The 21511-nt window shown below is 43.7% G+C and overlaps 1 protein-coding gene across 5 annotated transcripts in view; it reads left to right on the top strand.

Moving 5' to 3' along the window:
• Positions 1 to 19526: 19526 nt before the first annotated feature.
• The window catches only part of MYLK3 (myosin light chain kinase 3), a 58377-nt gene continuing 56392 nt past the window's right edge, over positions 19527 to 21511 (top strand). For 2 of the 5 annotated variants that reach the window (XM_032271518.1, XM_032271515.1), the window contains exon 1: positions 19528 to 19836. Coding sequence is in view for 1 of the 5 variants with exons in the window: in XM_032271515.1 (XP_032127406.1) it covers positions 19783 to 19836 (54 nt within the window). In the remaining 4 variants the exon portion in view is untranslated. The other 3 variants (XM_032271520.1, XM_032271517.1, XM_032271519.1) reach the window with 3 other exon arrangements.

Genomic DNA, 21511 nt, shown 5'->3' with positions numbered 1-21511 from the left:
TACTATCTAATTCTAGACCTTTGTCATCATCCCATACTGAAACTTTGTACCCCTTACACAGTAACTCCTCATTCCCTCCTCCACCAGCCCCTGGCAACCTCTATTCTGCTGTTGGTCTCTACAAATTTGCCTATTCTAGCTACCTCATATAAGTGGAATCATAACAACATTTGTCTTTCAGTATCTGGCTTATTTCACTTAGCAGAATGGCTTCAAGCTTCATCCATGTTGTATCAGGTATCAGAATTTCATTCCTTCTGAATGAGTAACAATAAAGCTGAATAATTTTCCATTGTATATTTATTCCACACTTGGTTTGCCCATTCATCTGTTGAACATTTGGGTTGCTTCCACCTTTGAGCTACTGTGAATAATGCTGCTGTGACCATAGGTGTACTAGTATTTGAGTTCTTGTTTTCCATTCTTTTGGTTATGTACCTAGGAGTGGAACTGCTGGACCATGTGGTAATCCTGTTTCACTTTCTGAGAAATCACCAAACTGTTTTCCATAGTGGTTGAATCATTTCTGCATTCCCGTCAACGATGCCCAAGTCCTCCAGTTGCTCCGCCTCCTCACCAATACTTGTTATTTTCTATTTTTTTAAGTAATAGCCATCCTAATGGGTGTGAAGTGGCATTTCATTGTGGTTTTAACTTACGTTTCCCTAATGACTAGTGATACTGAGCATCTTGTCATTTGCTTATTGGCTATTTCTATGTCCTTTTTATAGAAATGTCTATTTAAATCATTTGCCCATTTTTGAGAACCACCATTGAATTGGGTTGTTTCAGTGGGGGTTGTGTCTTTTCTTTTTTTGAGACAGTCTCGCTCTGTCACTCAGGCTGCAGTGCAGTGGTGCGATCTCAGCTCACTGCAACCTCCGCCAGCCAGATTCCAGCGATTCTCATGCCTCAGCCTCTCAGCTGGGACTACAGGTGCACACCAGCATGCCCAGCTAGTTTTTTTGTATTTTCAGTAGAGACAGGGTTTCACCATGTTGGCCAGTCTGGTCTTGAACTCCTGACCTCAAGTGATCCACCCATCTCATTCTCCCAAAGTGCTGGAATTATAGGCGTGAGTCACTGCACTTGGACTGGGAGGGGTTGTATCTTAATGCCCAAATCTATCTGCTCTCCAAGTGATCTTTGGATTTTTGATATTCATCTTGATGTTTTATATCTAACATATCCAGAAAGTACACATAGAAAATTGCTTCATGTTTCTATGATAATTGCCCATATGTGACAGATTTTTCTTTGCAATAGATGAAGCAGATGGTGATTCCAAGTTGTTTCCCATGTATCCGAGCCGTTTCCAAAATCTGCCCTTTCTTTTTCTACGCAGCTGAAGCTTGCCTGACCAGGAGGCAGGTGCAGCAGCTCATGCCTGTAATCCCAGCACTCTGGGAGGCCAAGGCGGGTGGATCACTTGAAGTCAGGAGTTAGGTGACCAGCCTGTCCAACATGATGAAACACTCATCTCTAGTAAAAATACAAAAATTAGCCAGGCAGTAGTAGCACATGGCTGTAATCCCAGATATTTGGGAGGCTGATGCAGGAGAACCATTGTGTCACTGAATTCCACCTTGAGCAACAGAGTGAGATTCTGTCTCCAAAAAAAAAGAAAAGAGTGGCTGACCAGTGATGTGAGCTGGGAATGAGACTCCCAAGGCTCCTGTGATAGACCTGTTAAGCTTCATTTTTCTTTTGGTTGGAAAATTTTATCTCTTTAGTAAAATAAGAACACAGCAAAACAAATTGCTTACTTGTTGGCTTCTGGTTGCTGTCATTTCACGTCATCAGCAACAGCAATGGCTCTGCCAGAAGCTTGCCAAGCGCCCCATTTCGGTTGGGAGCCACATGCCCTTGGTGCTAGTGATACGGATAAATGTCACCCTGTCCTTAATCAGGTAACTCGGGGTCCAAAGTTTAAGTGTGATTTTGAGGTTGTAAGACTATAAAACACCTAAAAAAAAAAAAGTTAAACCTATGTTTGTTGCTTGAAGCTGGGCTTGGTGGATCAAGCCTGTAATCCCAGCACTTTGGGAGGCCCAGGTGGGTGGATTACTTGAGGTCAGGAGTTTAAGACCAGCCTGACCAATGTGGTAAAACCCTGCCTCTACTGAAAATACAAAAAACTAGCCAGGTGTGGTAGCATGCGCCTGTAATCCCAGCTACTAGGGAGGCTGAGACACAAGAATCGCTTAAACCCAGGAGGCTGAAGTTGCAGTGAGCCGAGATGGTGCCACTGCACTCCAGCCTGGGTAACAGAGCCAGACTCTGTCTGAAAAAAAAAAAAAATAGAAAAGAATGACCATTTCTGGAGTAGTCACAGCCCTGGGCACAGTGCCAAATGCTTTCCATGGTTGATTGTCTTCAATCACTACAAATCAGGAAAACAAAGCTCAAAGAGCTAAGAAAGTTGCTCCGTGTCACATACTTAGAAGTGACAGAGCCTAGATGCAAACCTAGGTCAGTGTAACTCCCATTTTGCAGCAGAAGTACTGACAGCTTGTTGGGTGGAAGAGAAACAGGAAAATGCATTGCAAATAGCTTATTATGATTGCAACTGACGAGGAAAGCAACATAGACGTTATTTAGAAAATAGAGGATCAGGATCGATCCAAGATGGCCGTTTAGGAAGAGCTCAGGATTGCAGCTCCCAGTGAAAGCGCAGAGGCTGCTGCAGGTGATCCCCAGGCAAGCAGGGCCTGGAGTGGACCTCAGCAGACCTATAGCAGAGGGGCCAGACTGTCAGAAGGAAAACCAAGAAACAGAAATAACCTCATCATTAACAAACAGAACGTCCACTCAGAGACCCAATCTGAAAGCCAGCAACTACAAAGACGACAGGTGGATAAATCCATAAAGATGGGAAGAAACCAGCGCAAAAAGGATGAAAACACCCGGAACCAGAACACCTCTCCTCTTACAAGGGATCACAACTCCTCACCAGCAAGGGAACAAGGTTGGATGGAGAACGAGTATGATGAAATGACAGAATCAGACTTCAGAAGGCGGTGAGTAAGAAACTTCTGTGAACTAAAAGAGCATGTTCTAACCCAGTGCAAAGAAACTAAGAACCTTGAAAAAAGATTTGACAAAATGCTAACGAGAATGGACAAAATAGAAAGGAATATAAGTGAATTGATGGAGCTGAAAAACACAACACGAGAACTTCGCGAAGCATGCACAAGTATCAACAGCCGAATTGACCAAGCAGAAAAAAGGATATCAGAGGTCAAAGATCAACTCAATGAAATAAAACGGGAATGCAAGAATAGAGAAAAAAGGGTAAAAAGGGATGAACAAAATCTCCAAGAAATGTGGGACATGTGAAAAGACCTAATCTACGTTTGATAGGCGTGCCTGAATGCGACGAAGAGAATGAATCCAAGCTGGAAAATACTCTTCAGGATATTATCCAGGAAAACTTCCCTAACCTAGCAAGGCAGGCAAACATTCAAGTCCAGGAAACACAGAGAACACCACAAAGATATTCATCAAGAAGAGCAACCCCAAGGCACATAATTGTGAGATTCACCAGGGTTGAAATGAAGGAGAAAATACTAAGGGCAGCCAGAGAGAAAGATCGGGTTACCCCCAAAGGGAAGCCCATCAGACTCACAGCAGATCTATCAGCAGAAACCCTACAAGCCAGAAGAGAGTGGGGGCCAATATTCAACATCCTTAAGGAAAAGAACTTTCAACCCAGAATCTCCTATCCAGCCAAACTAAGCTTCGCAAGTGAAGACATGCAACTACTGAGAGATTTCGCCACCACCAGGCCAGCTTTACAAGAGCTCCTGAAAGAGGCTCTACACATATAAAGGAACAACCAGTACCAGCCACTCCAAAAACATGCCAAATGGTAAAGAGAATCAACACAATGAAGAATCTGCATCAACTAATGGGCAAAACAACCAGCTAGCACCAAAATGGCAGTATCAAATTCACACATAACAATATTAACCCTAAATGTAAATGGACTAAATGCCCCAATCAAAAAACACAGACTGGCAAATTGGATAAAAAGCCAAAACCCATCGGTGTGCTGTATCCAGGAAACCCATCTCACATGCAAGGATACAAAAAGGCTCAAAATAAAGGGATGGAGGAAGATTTACCAAGCAAATGGAGAGCAAAAAAAAGCAGGAGTTGTAATTCTCATCTCTGATAAATTAGACTTTAAAGCAACAAAGATCAAAAGAGACAAAGAAGGACATTACATAATCGTAAAAGGATCAATGCAACAAGAAGAGCTAACGATCCTAAATATATACGCGCCCAATACAGGAGCACCCAGTTACATAAGGCAAGTTCTTAATGACTTACAAAGCGACTTAGACTCCCACACAATTATAGTGGGAGACTTTAACACCCCATTGTCAACATTAGACAGATCAACCAGACAGAAAATTAACAAGGATATCCAGGACTTGAACTCAGACCTGGACCAAGCAAACCTAATAGACATTTACAGAACTCTCCACCCAAAATCCACAGAATATACATTCTTCTCAGCACCACATCACACCTACTCTAAAATTGACCACATAATTGGGAGTAAATCACTCCTCAGCAAATGCAAAAGAACGGAAATCGTAACAAACAGTCTCTCAGACCACAGTGCAATCGAGTTAGAACTCAGAATTCAAAAACTAACCCAGAACCGCACAGCTTCATGGAAACTGAACAACTTGCTCTTGAATGTTGACTGGATAAACAATGAAATGAAGGCAGAAATAAAGATGTTCTTCGAAACCAATGAGAATGAAGACACAGCTTATCAGAATCTATGGGACACATTTAAAGCAGTCTCTAGAAGAAAATATATAGCAATAAGTGCCCACATGAGAAGCAAGGAGAGATCAAAAACTGACACCCTATCGTCAAAATTAAAAGAGCTAGAGGAGCAAGATCAAAAAAACTCAAAGTCTAGCAGAAGACAAGAAATAGCTAAGATCAGAGCAGAACTGAAGGAGATAGAGACACAAAAAAACCCTTCAAAAAATCAATAAATCCAGGAGCTGGTTTTTTGAAAAGATCAACAAAATAGACAGACCACTAGCCAGATTAATAAAAAAGAAAAGAGAGAATAACCAAATTGATGCCATAAAAAACAATAAAGGGGATATCACCACAGATTCCACAGAAATTCAAACCATCATCAGAGATTATTACAAACAACTCTATGCACATAAACTAGTAAACCTGGAAGAAATGGATAAATTCCTGGACACTTGCCTCCTCCCAAGCCTAAACCAGGAAGAAGCCAAAACCCTGAACAGACCCATAACAAGGTCTGAAGTTGAGGCAGCAATTAAGAGCTTACCACCCAAAAAAAGCCCAGGGCCAGACGGGTTCACAGCCGAATTCTACCAGACATACAAAGAGGAGCTGGTACCATTCCTTCTGAAACTATTCCAAACAATACAAAAAGAGGGAATTCTTCCCAAATCATTTTATGACACCAACATCATCCTGATTCCAAAACCCGGCAGAGACTCAACAAGAAAAGAAAACTTCAGGCCAATATCCATGATGAACATAGATGCAAAAATCTTCAATAAAATACTGGCAAGCCGATTGCAACAGCACATCAAAAAGCTTATCCACCATGATCAAGTAGGCTTCATCCCGGGGATGCAAGGCTGGTTCAACATACGCAAGTCTATAAACGTAATTCACCACATAAACAGAACCAAAGACAAAAACCACATGATTATCTCAATTGATGCAGAGAAGTCCTTTGACAAAATTCAATAGCTCTTTATGCTAAAAACCCTCAACAAGCTAGGTATTGATGGAATGTATCTCAAAATAATAAAAGCTATTTACGACAAACCAACAGCCAATATCATACTGAATGGGCAAAAACAGGAAGCATTCCCCTTGAAATCTGGCACCAGACAAGGATGCCCTCTCTCACTACTCCTATTCAATATAGTACTAGAAGTTCTAGCCAGAGCAATCAGGCAAGAAAAAGAAATAAAGGGTATTCAAATAGGAAAGGAGGAAGTCAAATTGTCTCTATTTGCAGATGACATGATTGTATATCTAGAAGACCCCATTGTCTCAGCCCCAAATCTCCTGAAACTGATAAGCAACTTCAGCAAAGTCTCAGGATACAAAATCAATGTGCAAAAATCACATGCATTCCTATACACCAATAACAGGCTTAAAGAGAGCCAAATCAAGAACAAACTTCCATTCACAATTGCCACAAAGATAATAAAACACCTAGGAATACAACTAACAAGGAACGTAAAGGACTTCTTCAAGGAGAACTACAAGCCACTGCTCAACAAAATAAGAGAGGACACAAACAGATGGAGAAACATTCCATGTTCATGGTTAGGAAGAATCAATATCGTGAAAATGGCCATACTGCCCAAAGTAATTTACAGATTCAGTGTTATCCCCATCAAGCTACCAATGACCTTCTTCACAGAACTGGAAAAAACCACCTTAAATTTCATATGGAACCAAAAGAGAGCCCGCATAGCCAAGTCAATTCTAAGCAAAAAGAACAAAGCGGGAGGCATCACACTACCAGACTTCAAACTATACTACAAGGCTACAGTAATGAAAACAGCATGGTACTGGTACCAAAACAGAGATATACACCAATGGAACAGAACAGAGGTCTCGGAGGCAACACAACATATCTACAACCATCTGATCTTTGACAAACCAGACAGAAACAAGCAATGGCGAAAGGATTCCCTGTTTAATAAATGGTGTTGGGAAAACTGGCTAGCCATGTGCAGAAAGCAGAAACTGGACCCCTTCCTGACACCTTACACTAAAATTAACTCCAGATGGATTAAAGACTTAAACATAAGACCTAACACCATAAAAACACCAGAAGAAAATCTAGACAAAACCATTCAGGACGTAGGTGTAGGCAAGGACTTCATGACCAAAACACCAAAAGCATTGACAACAAAAGCCAAAATAGACAAATGGGACCTAATCAAACTCCACAGCTTCTGCACAGCAAAAGAAACAATCATTAGAGTGAATCGGCAACCAACAGATTGGGAAAAAATTTTTGCAGTTTACCCATCTGACAAAGGGCTGATATCCAAAATTTACAAAGAACTAAAGCAGATTTACAAGAAAAAAACTAACAAGCCCATTCAAAAGTGGGCAAAGGATATGAACAGACACTTTACAAAAGAAGACATACGTGAGGCCAACAAACATATGAAAAAATGCTCATCATCACTGGTCATCAGAGAAATGCAAATCAAAACTACATTGAGATACCATCTCACGCCGGTTAGAATGGCGATCATTAAAGAATCTGGAGACAACAGATGCTGGAGAGGATGTGGAGAAATAGGAACACGTTTACACTGTTGGTGGGAGTGTAAGTTAGTTCAACCATTGTGGAAGACAGTGTGGCGATTCCTCAAGGACCTAGAAATAGAAATTCCATTTGACCCAGCAATCCCATTACTGGGTATATATCCAAAGGATTATAAATCATTCTACTATAAGGACACGTGCACACAAATGTTCATTGCAGCACTGTTTAGAATAGCAAAGACCTGGAACCAACCCAAATGCCAATCGATGATAGACTGGACAGGGAAAATGTGGCACATATACACCATGGAATATTATGCAGCCATCAAAAACAATGAGTTTGTGTCCTTTGTAGGGACGCGGATGAATCTGGAAACCATCATTCTTAGCAAACTGACAGAAGAGCAGAAGATCCAACACCGCATGTTCTCACTCATAGGCGGGTGTTGAACAATGAGAACACATGGACACAGGGAGGGGAGCACTACACGCTGGGGTCAGTTGGGGGGAAATAAGGGAGGGGCGGTGGGGGGTGGGGAGCTGGGGAGAGATAGCAAGGGGAGAAATGCCAGATGTAGGTGATGGGGAGGAAGGCAGCTAATCACACTGCCACGTGTGTACCTATGCAACAATCTTGCATGTTCTTCACATGTACCCCAAAACCTAAAATGCAATAAAATTAATAAATGGGAAAAAAAATACAAAAATTAGTCAGGCGTGGTGGTGGGGGCCTATAGTCCCAGTTACTCGAGAGGCTGAGTCAGGAGAATTGCTGGAACTCAGGAGGTGGAGGCTTCAGTGAGCTGAGATCATGCCACTGCACTCCAGCCTTGGCAACAGAGTGAAACTCAGTCTCAAATAAAATAAAATATAATGAAATAATAAGTAAAAAAAAAAAAAAGAAAGAAAGAAAATAGAGGATCAGTGGCTATAAAGACCTTTTTGTCCTTAAGCTATATTGGTAATGTTACTTTGGAGCACAGAAGGCCAAGTGCTCATCGTAACCTTTCTGGTTGATGTAGATGTTTTCACTACATGTGTTGTAGGTTTTCTTTTCAGATTCAAATTTTGGGGGTTTTGGAGGTTTATTTTTATTTTTTTCAGCCAGGGACTCACTCTGTCACACAGGCTGGAGTGCAGTGGTATGCATCATAGTTCACTGCAGCCTCAAACTCTTGAACAAGAGATCCTCCCACCTCGGGCTCTCAAAATACTGAGATTACAGGCATGAGCCATGGCACTGGGCCCAGATGCAGATAGTAGATTCAAGTTGTTCATATTTTGTTTTGGATTTTGAGACAGAGTCTCAGTCTATTGCCCAGGCTGTCTGCAGTGGTGCAATCATGGCTCACTGCAGCCTCAAACACCTGAGCTCAAGCAATCCTCCCACCTCAGCCTCCTGAATGGCTAGGACTACAGGCACGCCACCACACCCGGCTAATTTTTGTATGTTTTGTGGAGGCAGGGGTCTCACTGTCTTGCCCAGGCTGACCTTGAACTCCTGGACTTAAGCGATCCACCAGCCTGAGCCTCCCAAAGTGCTGGGATTACAGGTGTGAGCCACTGCTCCTGGCCTTGTTCATATTTTGATTGGCTTTTATTTCAGTTACTGTGTTCTCTCTTCATTGGTGTCACCACTCCTTCCTGAACAAAATATTATTTCAAAAGTCTCCTTTCCTCTCCCCAGTTCACCCATTTTCACCAGGTGACCAAGTTGGGATCAAAAAAAAAAAAAAATCTCTTTTTTCCTAAGGATGTTTACCATGTCATCATCTTTCTACCTCTAACCTTAATGACTTCCCTAAACCTGTCTTTAATGGATTCTGCTTCTTCATTTGAGGTTTGAAAGTCTCCAGGTCTCCAGTTAATCTGCTACTTCTTTTTTTCGAGGCAGAGTGTTGCTCTGTTGTCCAGGCTGGAGTACAGTGGTGCAATCATGGCTCACTGCAGCCTTGGCCTCCAGGACTCAAACAGTCCTCCTGCCTCCGCCCCCCAAATATCTGGGACCACAGGCACATGCCACCATTCCAAGCTAAATTTTGTATTTTTTGTAAGAGTTGGGGTTTCACCATGTTGCCCAAGCTGGTCTTGAACTCCTGAGCTCAAGCAATCCACCTGCCTCAGCCTCCTAAAGTTCTGGGATTATAGGCATGTGCTACCACACCCTGCTTAGTTGATCTACTTCTATCTACATCATAGCCCTATCCTTCCCACCCTCCATTCCTCTACCCTGGTTGTTATTGACAAAGATACTTTGTTTCTTATCTGAGCCTTTTGTTTTGTACCTCCTCATTTGTGGGTTTTTTCTCTTTTCAACCTGTCCTTTCTGGTTTATGGGCTTTCATGGTATTGACAAAGAAACATTGTTTCTTTCTTTCTTTTTTTTTTTCTTAAAAAAAAAAGGAAAAGAAAAAGAATGAAGTAGAGGAAGAAAGAGGAAGAGGGAGAGAGAACAGGAGTATTGCTTTATTGCCAAGGTTAGTATATAGCATTTCACAGGTTTAAATGAAATATTGGTTGGCTGCTTGTTTATTATTTTCTTCCCTCATTTCTTCCTGTCTCCATATTAAGCATAATTATAGGCATAAAAGAGGTTTTCAATACCCATTTTTAAGATATGTTGTTTCTTTTTTTTTTTCTTTTTTTTTTTTTTTGAGACGGAGTTTCACTCATGTTACCCAGGTTGGAGGGCAATGGCTCGATCTCGGCTCACCGCAACCTCCGCCTCCTGGGTTCAGGCAATTCTCCTGCCTCAGCCTCCCGAGTAGTTGGGATTACAGGCACGCACCACCATGCCCAGCTAATTTTTTGTATTTTTAGTAGAGACGGGGTTTCACCATGTTGACCAGGATGGTCTCGATCTCTTGACCTCGTGATCCACCCGCCTCGGCCTCCCATAGTGCTGGGATTATAGGCTTGAGCCACTGCACCCAGCCTAGGATACGTTGTTTCTTATCTGAGCCTTTTGTTTTGTACATCCTCATTTGTGGGTTTTTTCTTTTTTTAACCTGTCCTTTCTGATTTATGGGCTTTCATGGCCTCTCTAGGCTGAAACCCAAAGACTGTTTCTAGAATCAGTGTCTTACCAGACCAATTTTTAACTTCCTACAACAGAATATCTAGTTGTTTCAAATTGATAGAAATCTACCACTGATGTAGACTGGTTTGGGACATACCTAGAAAAGGTAGAATGTTTGCTAGCCAGACACTCATGCAAGACAATGCCTGCTGTATGCTGTAGGCCAAGACACTTCAAAAAGTTATGAGTTCTTGTCCACAATATGGAGAAACCTGAGCTGGGGACTTGTGTGCGATTGTAAGTAATTGAACAACCACATCCAAAAAGGGTGAACTGAAATCAGAGGGTGAAGGGCTCTGCTCATCCTGCCCTGATTTTAGCATTTCTCTCAATGACCCAAATGACTTATCTCTAGAGAGTAAGTGTCTACACACACAGGTTATGGTCCTGGCTTCCTTGGTGCGAGCAGGCCACATTAAGAAAGTCATGCAGCCAGGCAAGCTGGCCCACGCCTGTAATCCCAGCACTTTGGGAGACTGAGGCAGGCGGACCATGAGGTCAAAGAGATTGAGACCATCCTGGCCAACATGGAGAAACCCCATCTCTACTAAAAATACAAAATTAGCTGGGCGTGGTGGTGCATGCCTGTAGTCTCAGCTACTTGGGAGGCTGGGGCAGGAGAATCACTTGAACGGGAGGCGGAGGTTGCAGTGAGCAGAGATTGCGCCACTGTACTCCAGCCTGGCGACAGAGTGAGACTCCATCGCAAAAAAAAAAAGAAAGTCATGCACATTTGTCATTGTTTTGACCACCCTCTGTCAATTCCCTTACTTCAAAATACCATCCCCCAGACTTTGTGGGATAGTAAATCCAGGAGCTAAGCTCCCACAGTGGCAGCCAAACAGGTTCCCATCAGGTGCCCTGGGAATGAAAGATGCAAAGGTGAGGAAATGGCTGAAGCACCGTCTTTGATTGCAGTGAATGGCAGAATGCAGTTTACCCCGGTCTTTATTCTCTTTCCCTGGGACTCCATTAGTGAACTGTGTGTGGAGTTTTGGATTGTCCTTTTGTTTCTTATCTGTTCTTTTACCACTTATTTTTTTTCTCCTAGGTTCTGGGAAATTTCCTCTTTTATGATTCCTTTGAACATTTTATTTCAGCTATCTTATTTTTTTGTTTTTTGGAGATGGAGTCTTACTCTATCACCCAGGCCAGAGTGCAGAGGCATGATCAGGGCTCACTACAACCTCTGCCTTCTAGGTTCAAACAATTCTCCTGTCTCAGCCTCCTGAGTAGCTGGGACTACAGGTGCCCGCCACCATGCCCAGCTAATTTTTTTTTTTAGTAGAAACGGGGTTCACCATATTGGTCAGGCTGGTCTCGAACTCCTGACCTCAGGTGACCCACCTGCCTCAGCCTCCCAAAGTGCTGGGATTACAGGTGAGAGTCACCGCGCCTGGCCAGCTATCATATTTTTAATCTACCTAATTGCTTCCTCTTGTTTTCTGATTATTCTTTTTTCAGATCAACCTGTTCTGGTTTTATAAGCTCTTTCTTAAACCTCTTCTAGTCAGCTGGGCACGGTGGCTCACATCTGTAGTCCTAGCACTTTGCGAAGCTGGCTTGAGCCCGGGAGGTTGAGGCTGCAGTGAACTATGATTGTGCCACTGCACTCCAATCTGGGTGTGAGAGCAAGACCTTGTCTCAAAAAAACAAAAAACAAACAAAAGCTCTTTGAGTCCAATTTTCTTCTATTCCCTGATGATCTTTGTTTCTACCAGAGTTTATTTTTCATCTATGTATCTTGGTCTTTCTTTTTCAGGCTGCTAGTCCTGGAAGTGTCTTGGTGATCTTTGGCTGTCTGGTCATATCTTAAAAAGAAGGTCTGTGTGACTGGGTGGCTTCTACCCAGTGAGAATTCTGACTGGGTGCTCGGGGCGTGGGGTAGAGGAGGATGAGGCCACTTGATAGCCCAGAATGAGGACTTTAGGGTACCAAGGTGGTGACTAAAAGTCTTTGATTTTCCAATATGGATTGCTTAATTTCTTTAAAGAGCTGTCAAGGACTTGTTTGTTTACTTTTGCCTGAGGTTAGATGCCAGCTGCCTGGACTCGCAGGGTGTGCCTGAGGGCCTGGGGATGGGGGAAGGTGGGGGAGGAGAGAGAAGCAGGTGGGGACAGTTGATCCACCCTAGAGCTTACCCGGCTCATAGGCAGCCTGGCAGCCCTCCCCTCCCTCCTGCTGTCTGTCTGTTAACTCTCTCCCATCCGCCCTCGGCTTCCAGGGTGTAGGGACTTTCATTCCTGTGTGGTACCCACTTACCCTGCTCTTAGAGTATGAGTTTATTCCTTATTGGACTTCTTGTCCCTCAATCCAAAGAGTCAAGACAGAGAGAGTATGTCTGGTTCATTAATGAAAAATGAAAAAAAAAACCTACATGCACGTTTAGTATTTGTTATACTGTGAGTAATATTTCTAGTGAAAGAACTGTAAATTAACATATTATTTCCATTAAAGTAAATCATGTGTTGCTTCAAAAGATATATAAGTAATATACAAAAACATGCTTCTTGTAGAAATGAAAATACAAAATAGCTTTTCCTTTTATTTCCCCACCCCAGTTCTGTTCTTTTCCCAGGAAGTGACTGCTGTTAATAATTGGGCATATATCTTTGCCAACCATTATTAATGGATTTATGTATCCATGTTTATCTGTCTGATTATCAGTCTCTCTTTAATTTAGATGGGATTAAATTGTATGTATTATTTTGTGAATTTTGTTTAAACTCGGTCATATGCCTTGGGTGGCTTTCCACATTGGTAGATGTAGAGCTATCATTCTTTCCCCTGCTGGTTGACATTTAAGTAGTTTATAGTTTTTCTTAAAAGGCAGAAGCTGTTGCTTTCTTGTTTCATTGACCCCTAGCATGTTTCTCACTGAAATTGAGAAATCCTGGTCATATGTGTAATATGTGTGTTGAATGGAAAAACCTAATTGGATGAAATACAGCGAGTTGAACAGATCATACGTAAACATGCTAAAACTTAGAAGTGCATTTAAACATCAGCCAAATGAAATACTAAAATTTCTTTATTAAAATGTGTTATCCTGTCCCAGTTCGTGAATGGAGCAGAATCAAGTCAAATTTATTTTGCTCCGAGTTAAGGAGACAAGCCAGTTTGCATTTCTTCTGTCAAGCATATTTATAACAAGTGCCCAAGTTTAAAAGCTCCTTGTTTCTCCCCTACTGTTTGTTTCCTACTATTTGCTGCCTGTTTTTTTATTCTACACACTCTAAGTTCTTGCTTTATCAGTTCTTTTTGTTAGAGGTCTTGAAACAGGAATCAGTTTAACCTGAAAGAGACTATGAGTGTTAATTTCCAGTCAAATCCCATTTAAAACAATGAGAACATGGGACTGGCACAATGGCTCATCCCTGTAATGCTAGCATTTTGGGAGGCTGAGGTGGGAGGATTCCTTGAGCCTAGGAGTTTGAGACCATCTCTGGTAACAAAGCAAGACGCTGTGTCTATAATTTTTTTTTTTTTTTTGAGACGGAGTTTCGCTCTTGTTACCCAGGCTGGAGTGCAATGGCGCGATCTCGGCTCATGGCAACCTCTGCCTCCGGGGTTCAAGCAATTCTCCTGCCTCAGCCTCCTGAGTAGCTGGGATTACAGGCATGCGCCACCATGCCCAGCTAATGTTTTGTATTTTTAGTAGAGACGGGGTTTCACCATGTTAACGAGGATGGTCTTGAACTCCTGACCTCAGGCGATCCACCCGCCTCGGCCACCCAAAGTGCTGGGATTACAGGCCTGAGCCACCACAAAAAAAATTTTTTTTTTTTTTGAGACAGCCTCGCTCTGTCGCCAGGTGCCAGGCTGGAGTACAGTGGCGCGATCTCGGCTCACTGCAACCTCCGCCTCCCGGGTTCAAGCAATTCTCCTGCCTCAACCTCCCAAGTAGCTGGGACTACAGACGGGCGCCACCACACCCAGTTAATTTTTATATTTTAGTAGAGATGGGGTTTCACCATGTTGGCCATGATGGTCTCAATCTCTTGACTTCGTGATCCGCCGGCCTCAGCCTCCCAAAGTGCTGGGATTACAGGCGTGAGCCACCGCGTCCGGCCCAAAAATTTAAAAAATAAAAATATTAGCCGAGCATGGTGGTGCACACCTGTGGTTCCAGCTACCTAGGCCGCTAAGGTGGGAGGACTGAGCCTGGGGGTTTGAGACTGCAGTAAGCTGTGGTCGTGCCACTGCACTCCAGCCCGGGTGACAGAGTGAGACCCTGTCTCAAAACACACACAAAAATCAATGAGAACATTTACAGACAAAAGCACACATTTTTAGGATCTAGATCCACACCCTCTCTGGAGAAAGGGAGAAGTCTCCTCTCTCTCTCTCTCTCTTTTTTTTTTTTTTTTTTTTTTTTTGAGACAGGGCCTTGCCTTGTTGCCCAGGCTGGAGCATAGTGGTGTGATTACACTCATTGCGGCCTCAACCTCCTGGGCTTAAGTGATCCTGCCACCTCAGCCTCCTGAAAAGTTGGGACCATAGGGCACGTGACATGCCACCATGCCTGCCTAACTTATTCACTTTTATTTTTTATAGCAATGGGGTTTCACTGTGTCTCCCAGACTGGTCTTGAAATCCTGGCTGAAGCAATCCTCCTGCTTTAGCCTCTCAAAGTGCTTGGGATTACAGGCATGAGCCACTGTGCCCGGCTTTACATGGCCCATTCTGGGAGGTCTTTTCCACCATTCTACACCAAAAGATTTTTAGAATTCTGCTATGCTGAGATTAGCATTGAATTTCATTGGCTGTGTGGCAGAATGACCTTCCTTCCAATTTTCATACTTTTTTAACCTGCAGAAACTTGGTACTCATCAGGTCTCCCTCTGCAAGGCTGGGTCAGAACTCCAGCCTACATCCTGCCCTTAACAAAAGCAGCCACCACTCACAGGGCACCTGACTATGTACAGGCACTGTTGTATGAGTTTCACATTCATTTTCTCACTTAATCCTCAAAATAATCCCATGCAGTAGGCCTTGATGGAGAAACTGAGGCAGAGATCAGTTGAGTCATTTGTTTAAGTCACACAGTGCTTCAGATTACTGAGAGAGCTGGGCTTTAAACCCAGTATGCCTGGTGCCAAAGCCTGGGCTTTTAGCCTCTGCGTTACACATTCCCCACTAACCAACTCTTTTTCTTTCTTTTCTTTTTAAAGACAGGGTCTCACTGTGTTACCCAGCCTTGAGTGCACTGGTGCAGTCATAACTCACTGCAGCCTCACACTCATGGACCCAAGTGATCCTCCTGCTTCAGCCTCCAGAGTAACTAGGACTCTGGGCATACACCATTATACCCAGCTAACTTTTAACTTTTGTGTAGAGATAGGATCTCCCTATGGTGCCCAGACTGGCCCTGAACTCCTGGCCTCAAACGATCCTCCGGCCTCAGCCTCCCAAAGTGCTGGGATTATAAGCATGAGCCACCTCATCTGGCCCAGTGAGCCCTCTTGAGCATGTAGGAAGGGAGACCTGCAGCTGCCACCTGCTAGTCACTGGATGGCTGACTGTGGTGGACTAGATAATGCCCCCTCCAAAAGATGTTCCTATCTTAATTCCTGGAACTTGTGAATGTCACTTTACAAATCCTACAAATGACCTTGCAGATGTGATTAAGTTCAAGACCTTGAGATTGGGGAACTGCCCTGGATTAGCCAGGAGGGCCTCTATGCGATCATGTGTATTAATATGAAAGGGAGGCACAGGGAGGTGTGACACACACAGAGGAGGACGTGTGGTCCTGGGGGCAGAGACAGGGACAATGCAGCCACAAACCCCGAAAGTCAGTGGCTGCCGGCAACTGGAAGATGCAAGGAACGGGCTCTCTTCTGAGGTTTCTGGAGCACACGTTAGTCAGCACAGTTCTTGAACTATTAAAGAAGGGAATTAAATAATAGCAATACACTTTGGGAGGCCGAGGCAGGTGGATCACGAGGTCAAGAGATCGAGACCATCCTGGTCAACATGGTGAAACCCCGTCTCTACTAAAAAATACAAAAAATTAGCTGGGCATGGTGGCGTGTGCCTGTAATCCCAGCTACTCAGGAGGCTGAGGCAGGAGAATTGCCTGAACCCAGGAGGCGGAGGCTGTGGTGAGCCGAGATCGCGCCATTGCACTCCAGCCTGGGTAACAAGAGTGAAACTCCGTCTCAAAAAAAAAAAAAAAGCAATAATAGTAAAAACAAAACCTTACAATTTGTACTTGCTATATAATAAATTTTGCTGTGTTGTGTGCTATTTAATATAAAACCTAACCCCCAGCTCTGCTTAAAATTAACTCCCTGTAAAACCTACCTTATCTGTTCTCCCCACATTCTCAGCAAAGTTCCCAGGCATCTCAAGATTCCTGTTTTTCTTGCTGACCAGCTGCAAGGTCACAGGGCAAGGTAACACCCAAAGAATTTACAGTGTGTTTCTTAAAATGCTATTTTTCAAATGTAACGTACATCACAAGACATGTTACAAACGAATTAACTGTTTTCTGTTCTGGCTTCTGTAAACCTGTAAATCCTGGATATATAAAACGTACTCCATTTTCTTTCTTCAGGGCTCAGACTTGGGAGGCTAATCTGCTGAGCCAGCGGCTACCTTAATAAAATCCTCCTGTTTCACTGTTGGTCTCTCTGGTCTCCTGAATACTCTGTAACACTATGAAGGAATAAATTTTTCTTTTTCTTTCTTTCTTCCTTCCTTCCTTCCTTCATTTCTTTTTTCTTTCATTCTTTCTTTTTTTTTCTTTCTTTCTTTTCTTTCTTTCCTTACTTTTTCTTTCTTTCTTTCGATGGAGTATCACTCTGCTGCTAGGCTGGAGTGCAGTTGCACAATTCCAGCTCACTGCAACCTCTGCCTCCCAGGTTCAAACAATTCTTCTGCCTCAGCCTCCCGAGTAGCTGGGACTACAGGCGTGCACCACCATACCCATCTAATTTTTGTATTTTTAGTAGAGACGGGATTTCACCATGTTGGCCAAGGTGGTCTCAATCTCTTGACCTCGTGATCCATCCGCCTCGGCCTCCCAAAGTGCTGGGATTACAGGCATCAGCCATCATGCCCGGTCTGAAGGAATAAATTTCTGTTGAGCCACTAAGTTTGTGGTAATTAGTTAGAGCAGCCATAGAAAACGAATACAGTGACTTTTTGGTCTCTCTAGGCCTCAGTTTCCTTATCTGTAAAACACGGATATTAATGATATATACCTAGTATTTATTTTTTTGTTTGTTTTTGAGACAGGGTCTCGTTCTGTCGCCCAGGCTGGAGTGCTGTGGTTCGATCTCAGCTCACTGTATCTTCCTGCCTCAGTCTCCTGAGTAGCTGAGGTTATAGGTGTGCACCACCAAGCCTGGCTAATTTTTGAATTTTTAGTAGAGACGAGGTTTTGGTATGTTGGCCAGGTTGGTCTCGAACTCCTGACCTCAAGTGATCTGCCTGCTGCGGCCTCCCAAAGTGCTGGGATTACAGGCATGAGCCACCGCATCCAGCCTAGTATTTTTTTTTTTTTTTTTTTGAGATGGAGTCTTGCTCTGTTGCCCAGGCTGGAGTGCAGTGGCACGATCTTGGCTCACTGCAACCTCTGCCTCCCAGGTTCAAGTGATTCCCCTGCCTCAGCCTCCCGTGTAGCTGAGACCACAGGCACGTACCACCACGCCTGGCTAATTTTTTTGTATTTTTTAGTAGAGATGGGGTTTCACAATGTTGGCTAGGATGGTCTCTATCTACTGACCTCGTGATCCACCTGCCTCGGCCTCCCAAAGTGCTGGGATTACAGGCATGAGCCACTGCGTCCGGCCCTGGCCTAGTATTTTTAAAAACTAAGGGATTTAAAGTGCTTGGCAGGGGGCCTGGCACAAGTGTCAAATCAACCCAGATGAGGTATTGTGATCACTAATTGGCTCTGATAAGAGCACACATGGGTTTTTTGGGAGCACATGGAAAGGGCCACTCAACAAACCAGCTTTGGTTCATGTGATGTGCATGGTTATCCGGTAAGGTCCGAAGGGCACTTTAGAGGCAAGTAAGTTGAAATTAACTAAAAATGACAATACATGGTATTTACTGACCAGCTGGTAGGAAATTCACCCAAAAATCACCACCTCCAATTTCCTTTTTTAATGTTTTTTTTGAGACAGGGTTTCACACTATCACCCAGGCTAGAGTGCAGTGGCATGATCACAGAGCACTGTAGCCTCAGACTCTTGGGCTCAAATGATCCTCCTGCCTCAGCCTCCCAAGTAGCTGGGACTACAGGCACCACCACCACACCTGGCTAATTATTGGGTTTTTTTTTTTTGGTAGAGACAGGGTCTTGCTCTGTCACCCAGCTTGGATTCCAACTCCTGACCTCAAGTGATTCTCCCATCACGACCTCCAAAGTAGGTGGGACTATAGGTGCATACCACCATGCCTGGCTAATGTTTTTTATTTTTATTTTTTGTAGAGACGGGTCTCACTATGTTGCCCAGGCTGGCTTCACACTTCTGGCCTCAAGCAATATTTTCAACTTGGCTTTTCATAAGGCTGGGATTACAGGTGTGAACAATTAGGCCCAGCCTCCAGTTCCAATTTCTAGTGTCACTGTAGACATCAGAGAAACACTTTTCAGGTAGTAATTTTTGCTACCTGCTGGATGCCCCAGTAACTTCTTATTTTCTGGATCTAATTCTGAGTGGTTATTCCAGGACACTTAATTAACAAACATGAAAGTAAACATGGCAACTGGGAATTATAAGTGCAAATTCAGTTGCCCATCAGGAATGTAATCAGTGACCTGCATACTTTGCTGTATTATCCTCAGAAATGAGCAGAGGGAGGGCTGTTTTGATCTAGGCACCTGGGTCCCAGATGTCTGAGAGTTATTTTTCCCCAAGGGCTAGACTGCAGCAGAGCCAATGAGTTTGCCTTTGAGATGTTCCCATTTGTTCCCCCAGCTCCAAGAGACGTCATTGCCTTCGTTGTGGGTTGTTCTGGGCAAATGATGGAGGAATTAGCAGCATGGCCTGGAGTGGCTCTGAGTAGGCCTGGGCCAGCTGACACACGCCACTTAGGTTTCCAGGGAGCCAAGCTGTCCCCACTCACGCAAGGCTGATGCACTTGTGGCTAAATGCGGTGCAGTCAGGGCCCCGGGCCAAATTCAGGGCAGGAAATAGAATACCACCTCCATCACCAGGGAAACAATGGCCTGCGGACATGATTTAAACTGGAGCCAACGAGAAAGCTTAGAGGGCCGGCCAGCAGAGTAAGGGAGACCAGAGGGCAGCTTGCACAGATCTTGTCTTGGGTTATAACTGTTGACAAGCCACTTAACTGCCTCCAGGTTTAGGTTTATCAGCATATAAGATGGAGGTAACAATATTTACGCATCTCACTGGAGACTTATGAAAACAAGATTTTGGACAGACCCCTTGGGACCTATGGATGGAAGGTGGTATGTAAGTGCGGTGATAAACCTACTGTGTGTGTGTTTTCAGCAGTGTATAAGGGACATGTAGACCCACCAGAAAACACTTTTGGAGTCTGATCAAAACAAGAAAGACAGCTCTTGGTTGTAAGTGCATGGGTTTGCTTTGGTTTTGTACAGGTCTGGGAGAATAATTGCATGTGTAACTGAGACTTCGGAATTGTTTTCCACCCGTCGCTGTGATGAGTAATCCAGGTGCTCAAATCATCTGAGAATGCTGTTGCTACAGTTGTTCCCAAATGTTTGCCAACTTTGCTTTACAAAACTCTCCAATTCTCCTGTGTGGTTTATGAGTTGTACGCAGAGTCTGGAGCATTTCTTCCCAAGTTGGGTGGGGAATCTATTTAAAAATAAAGCACGCAGGGGGACGGTTGTTCCTTCCCCATGACGTGTGATTTCTGCGGAGTCTTCCTGCGCCTACTAAATATACATGTTTCTGTTCATTTAAGGCTGTGTAATTGACCTCAGACCCAGTAAGATTCGTAAATGCTTTCTATGAGCTGGGGTCCTGCGGGAGTCTATTGCTCTGTGTTCTTGGTTAGTTAAACCTGTCTCTTATGCATATCTGTCTAGAATAATTCCTCTGGGTTTAGGTGAATGATGACTATTATAGAAAAAAAATTGTTGAATAACAAACTACACACTTAATTTTTTATTAGAAAAATATAAATGAAATATAGAAAATAGAGATTATCTGTAATTATGCAGAGTTAGCCATACTGGCATACATATGTGTATATTTTCAATAAAAATGGGATTCTAGTGTATATGCTTGAGGTGAAGTCTTTACCTAGTAAACCTGGGAAGAATATTGATATCCTTAGAGATTTTTGTCTGCAGCGGGGAGGGGTCCTGCTTCTGTTGCCAGACTGCAGAGTGGCGGAATGAGGGACCTTGGAAGAACTTTCAAAGACTCCTTCCCTGAGATGTTGCTCCACTTAGCACCCCTGTGTTTTGGCAACAACACGCATCCCAGAAGTGGTAAACACTTGCTTATTTGAGCTTCTGTGTGGATGCTGGTCCCTGCCAGTCCCCTCTATCCTACTTCCCCTTTTTTTTTCCTGCTAGCAGAACCGATTAAGGAATGACTTACATGCAGTGCATTACACACACACATTACAGCCTGTGGAATTTGTTTCTTGTTTTGTTTTGTTTTGAAATGGAGTCTCGCTCTGTCACCCAGGCTGGAGTATAGTGGCGCAATCTCAGCTCACTGCAACCTCACTGAACCCCCAGGTTCAAGTGATTCTCCTACCTCAGTAGCTGGGATGACAGGTGCGTCCTACCATGCTTGGCTAATTTTTGTATTTTTTAGCAGAGACAGGGTTTTACCATGTTGGCCTGGCTGGTCTTGAACTCCTGACCTCATGTGATCCACCCGCATCAGCCTCCCAAAGTGCTGGGTGTGAGCCACTGCCTGTGGAATTTGAAGATACGCGTGCACCCTTGTGACATCACCCCTTTGTATCCTCTCTGTACCAATCCCCCTGCCCAGGTAATCACTTCCAGTCATTCCTCAATACTGACTTTATTATGTTACTGCCCACCCCAAAATGTCTGTAGAATCACTGTCCCTCTGTCTTGCTCCTTCAGGTCTGTATGTCTTGGCCTAATTTTCCTGGTCCACCGTTTTAGGGCCCCACTTG

This window comes from Sapajus apella, unplaced genomic scaffold (assembly GCF_009761245.1).
Source record: "Sapajus apella isolate SASKATOON/1434 unplaced genomic scaffold, GSC_monkey_1.0 scaffold235, whole genome shotgun sequence".
Lineage (NCBI taxonomy): Eukaryota > Metazoa > Chordata > Mammalia > Primates > Cebidae > Sapajus > Sapajus apella.
The sequence above is the reverse complement of the archived record's forward strand: the minus strand, read 5'-3'. Positions and strand labels throughout refer to the sequence as shown.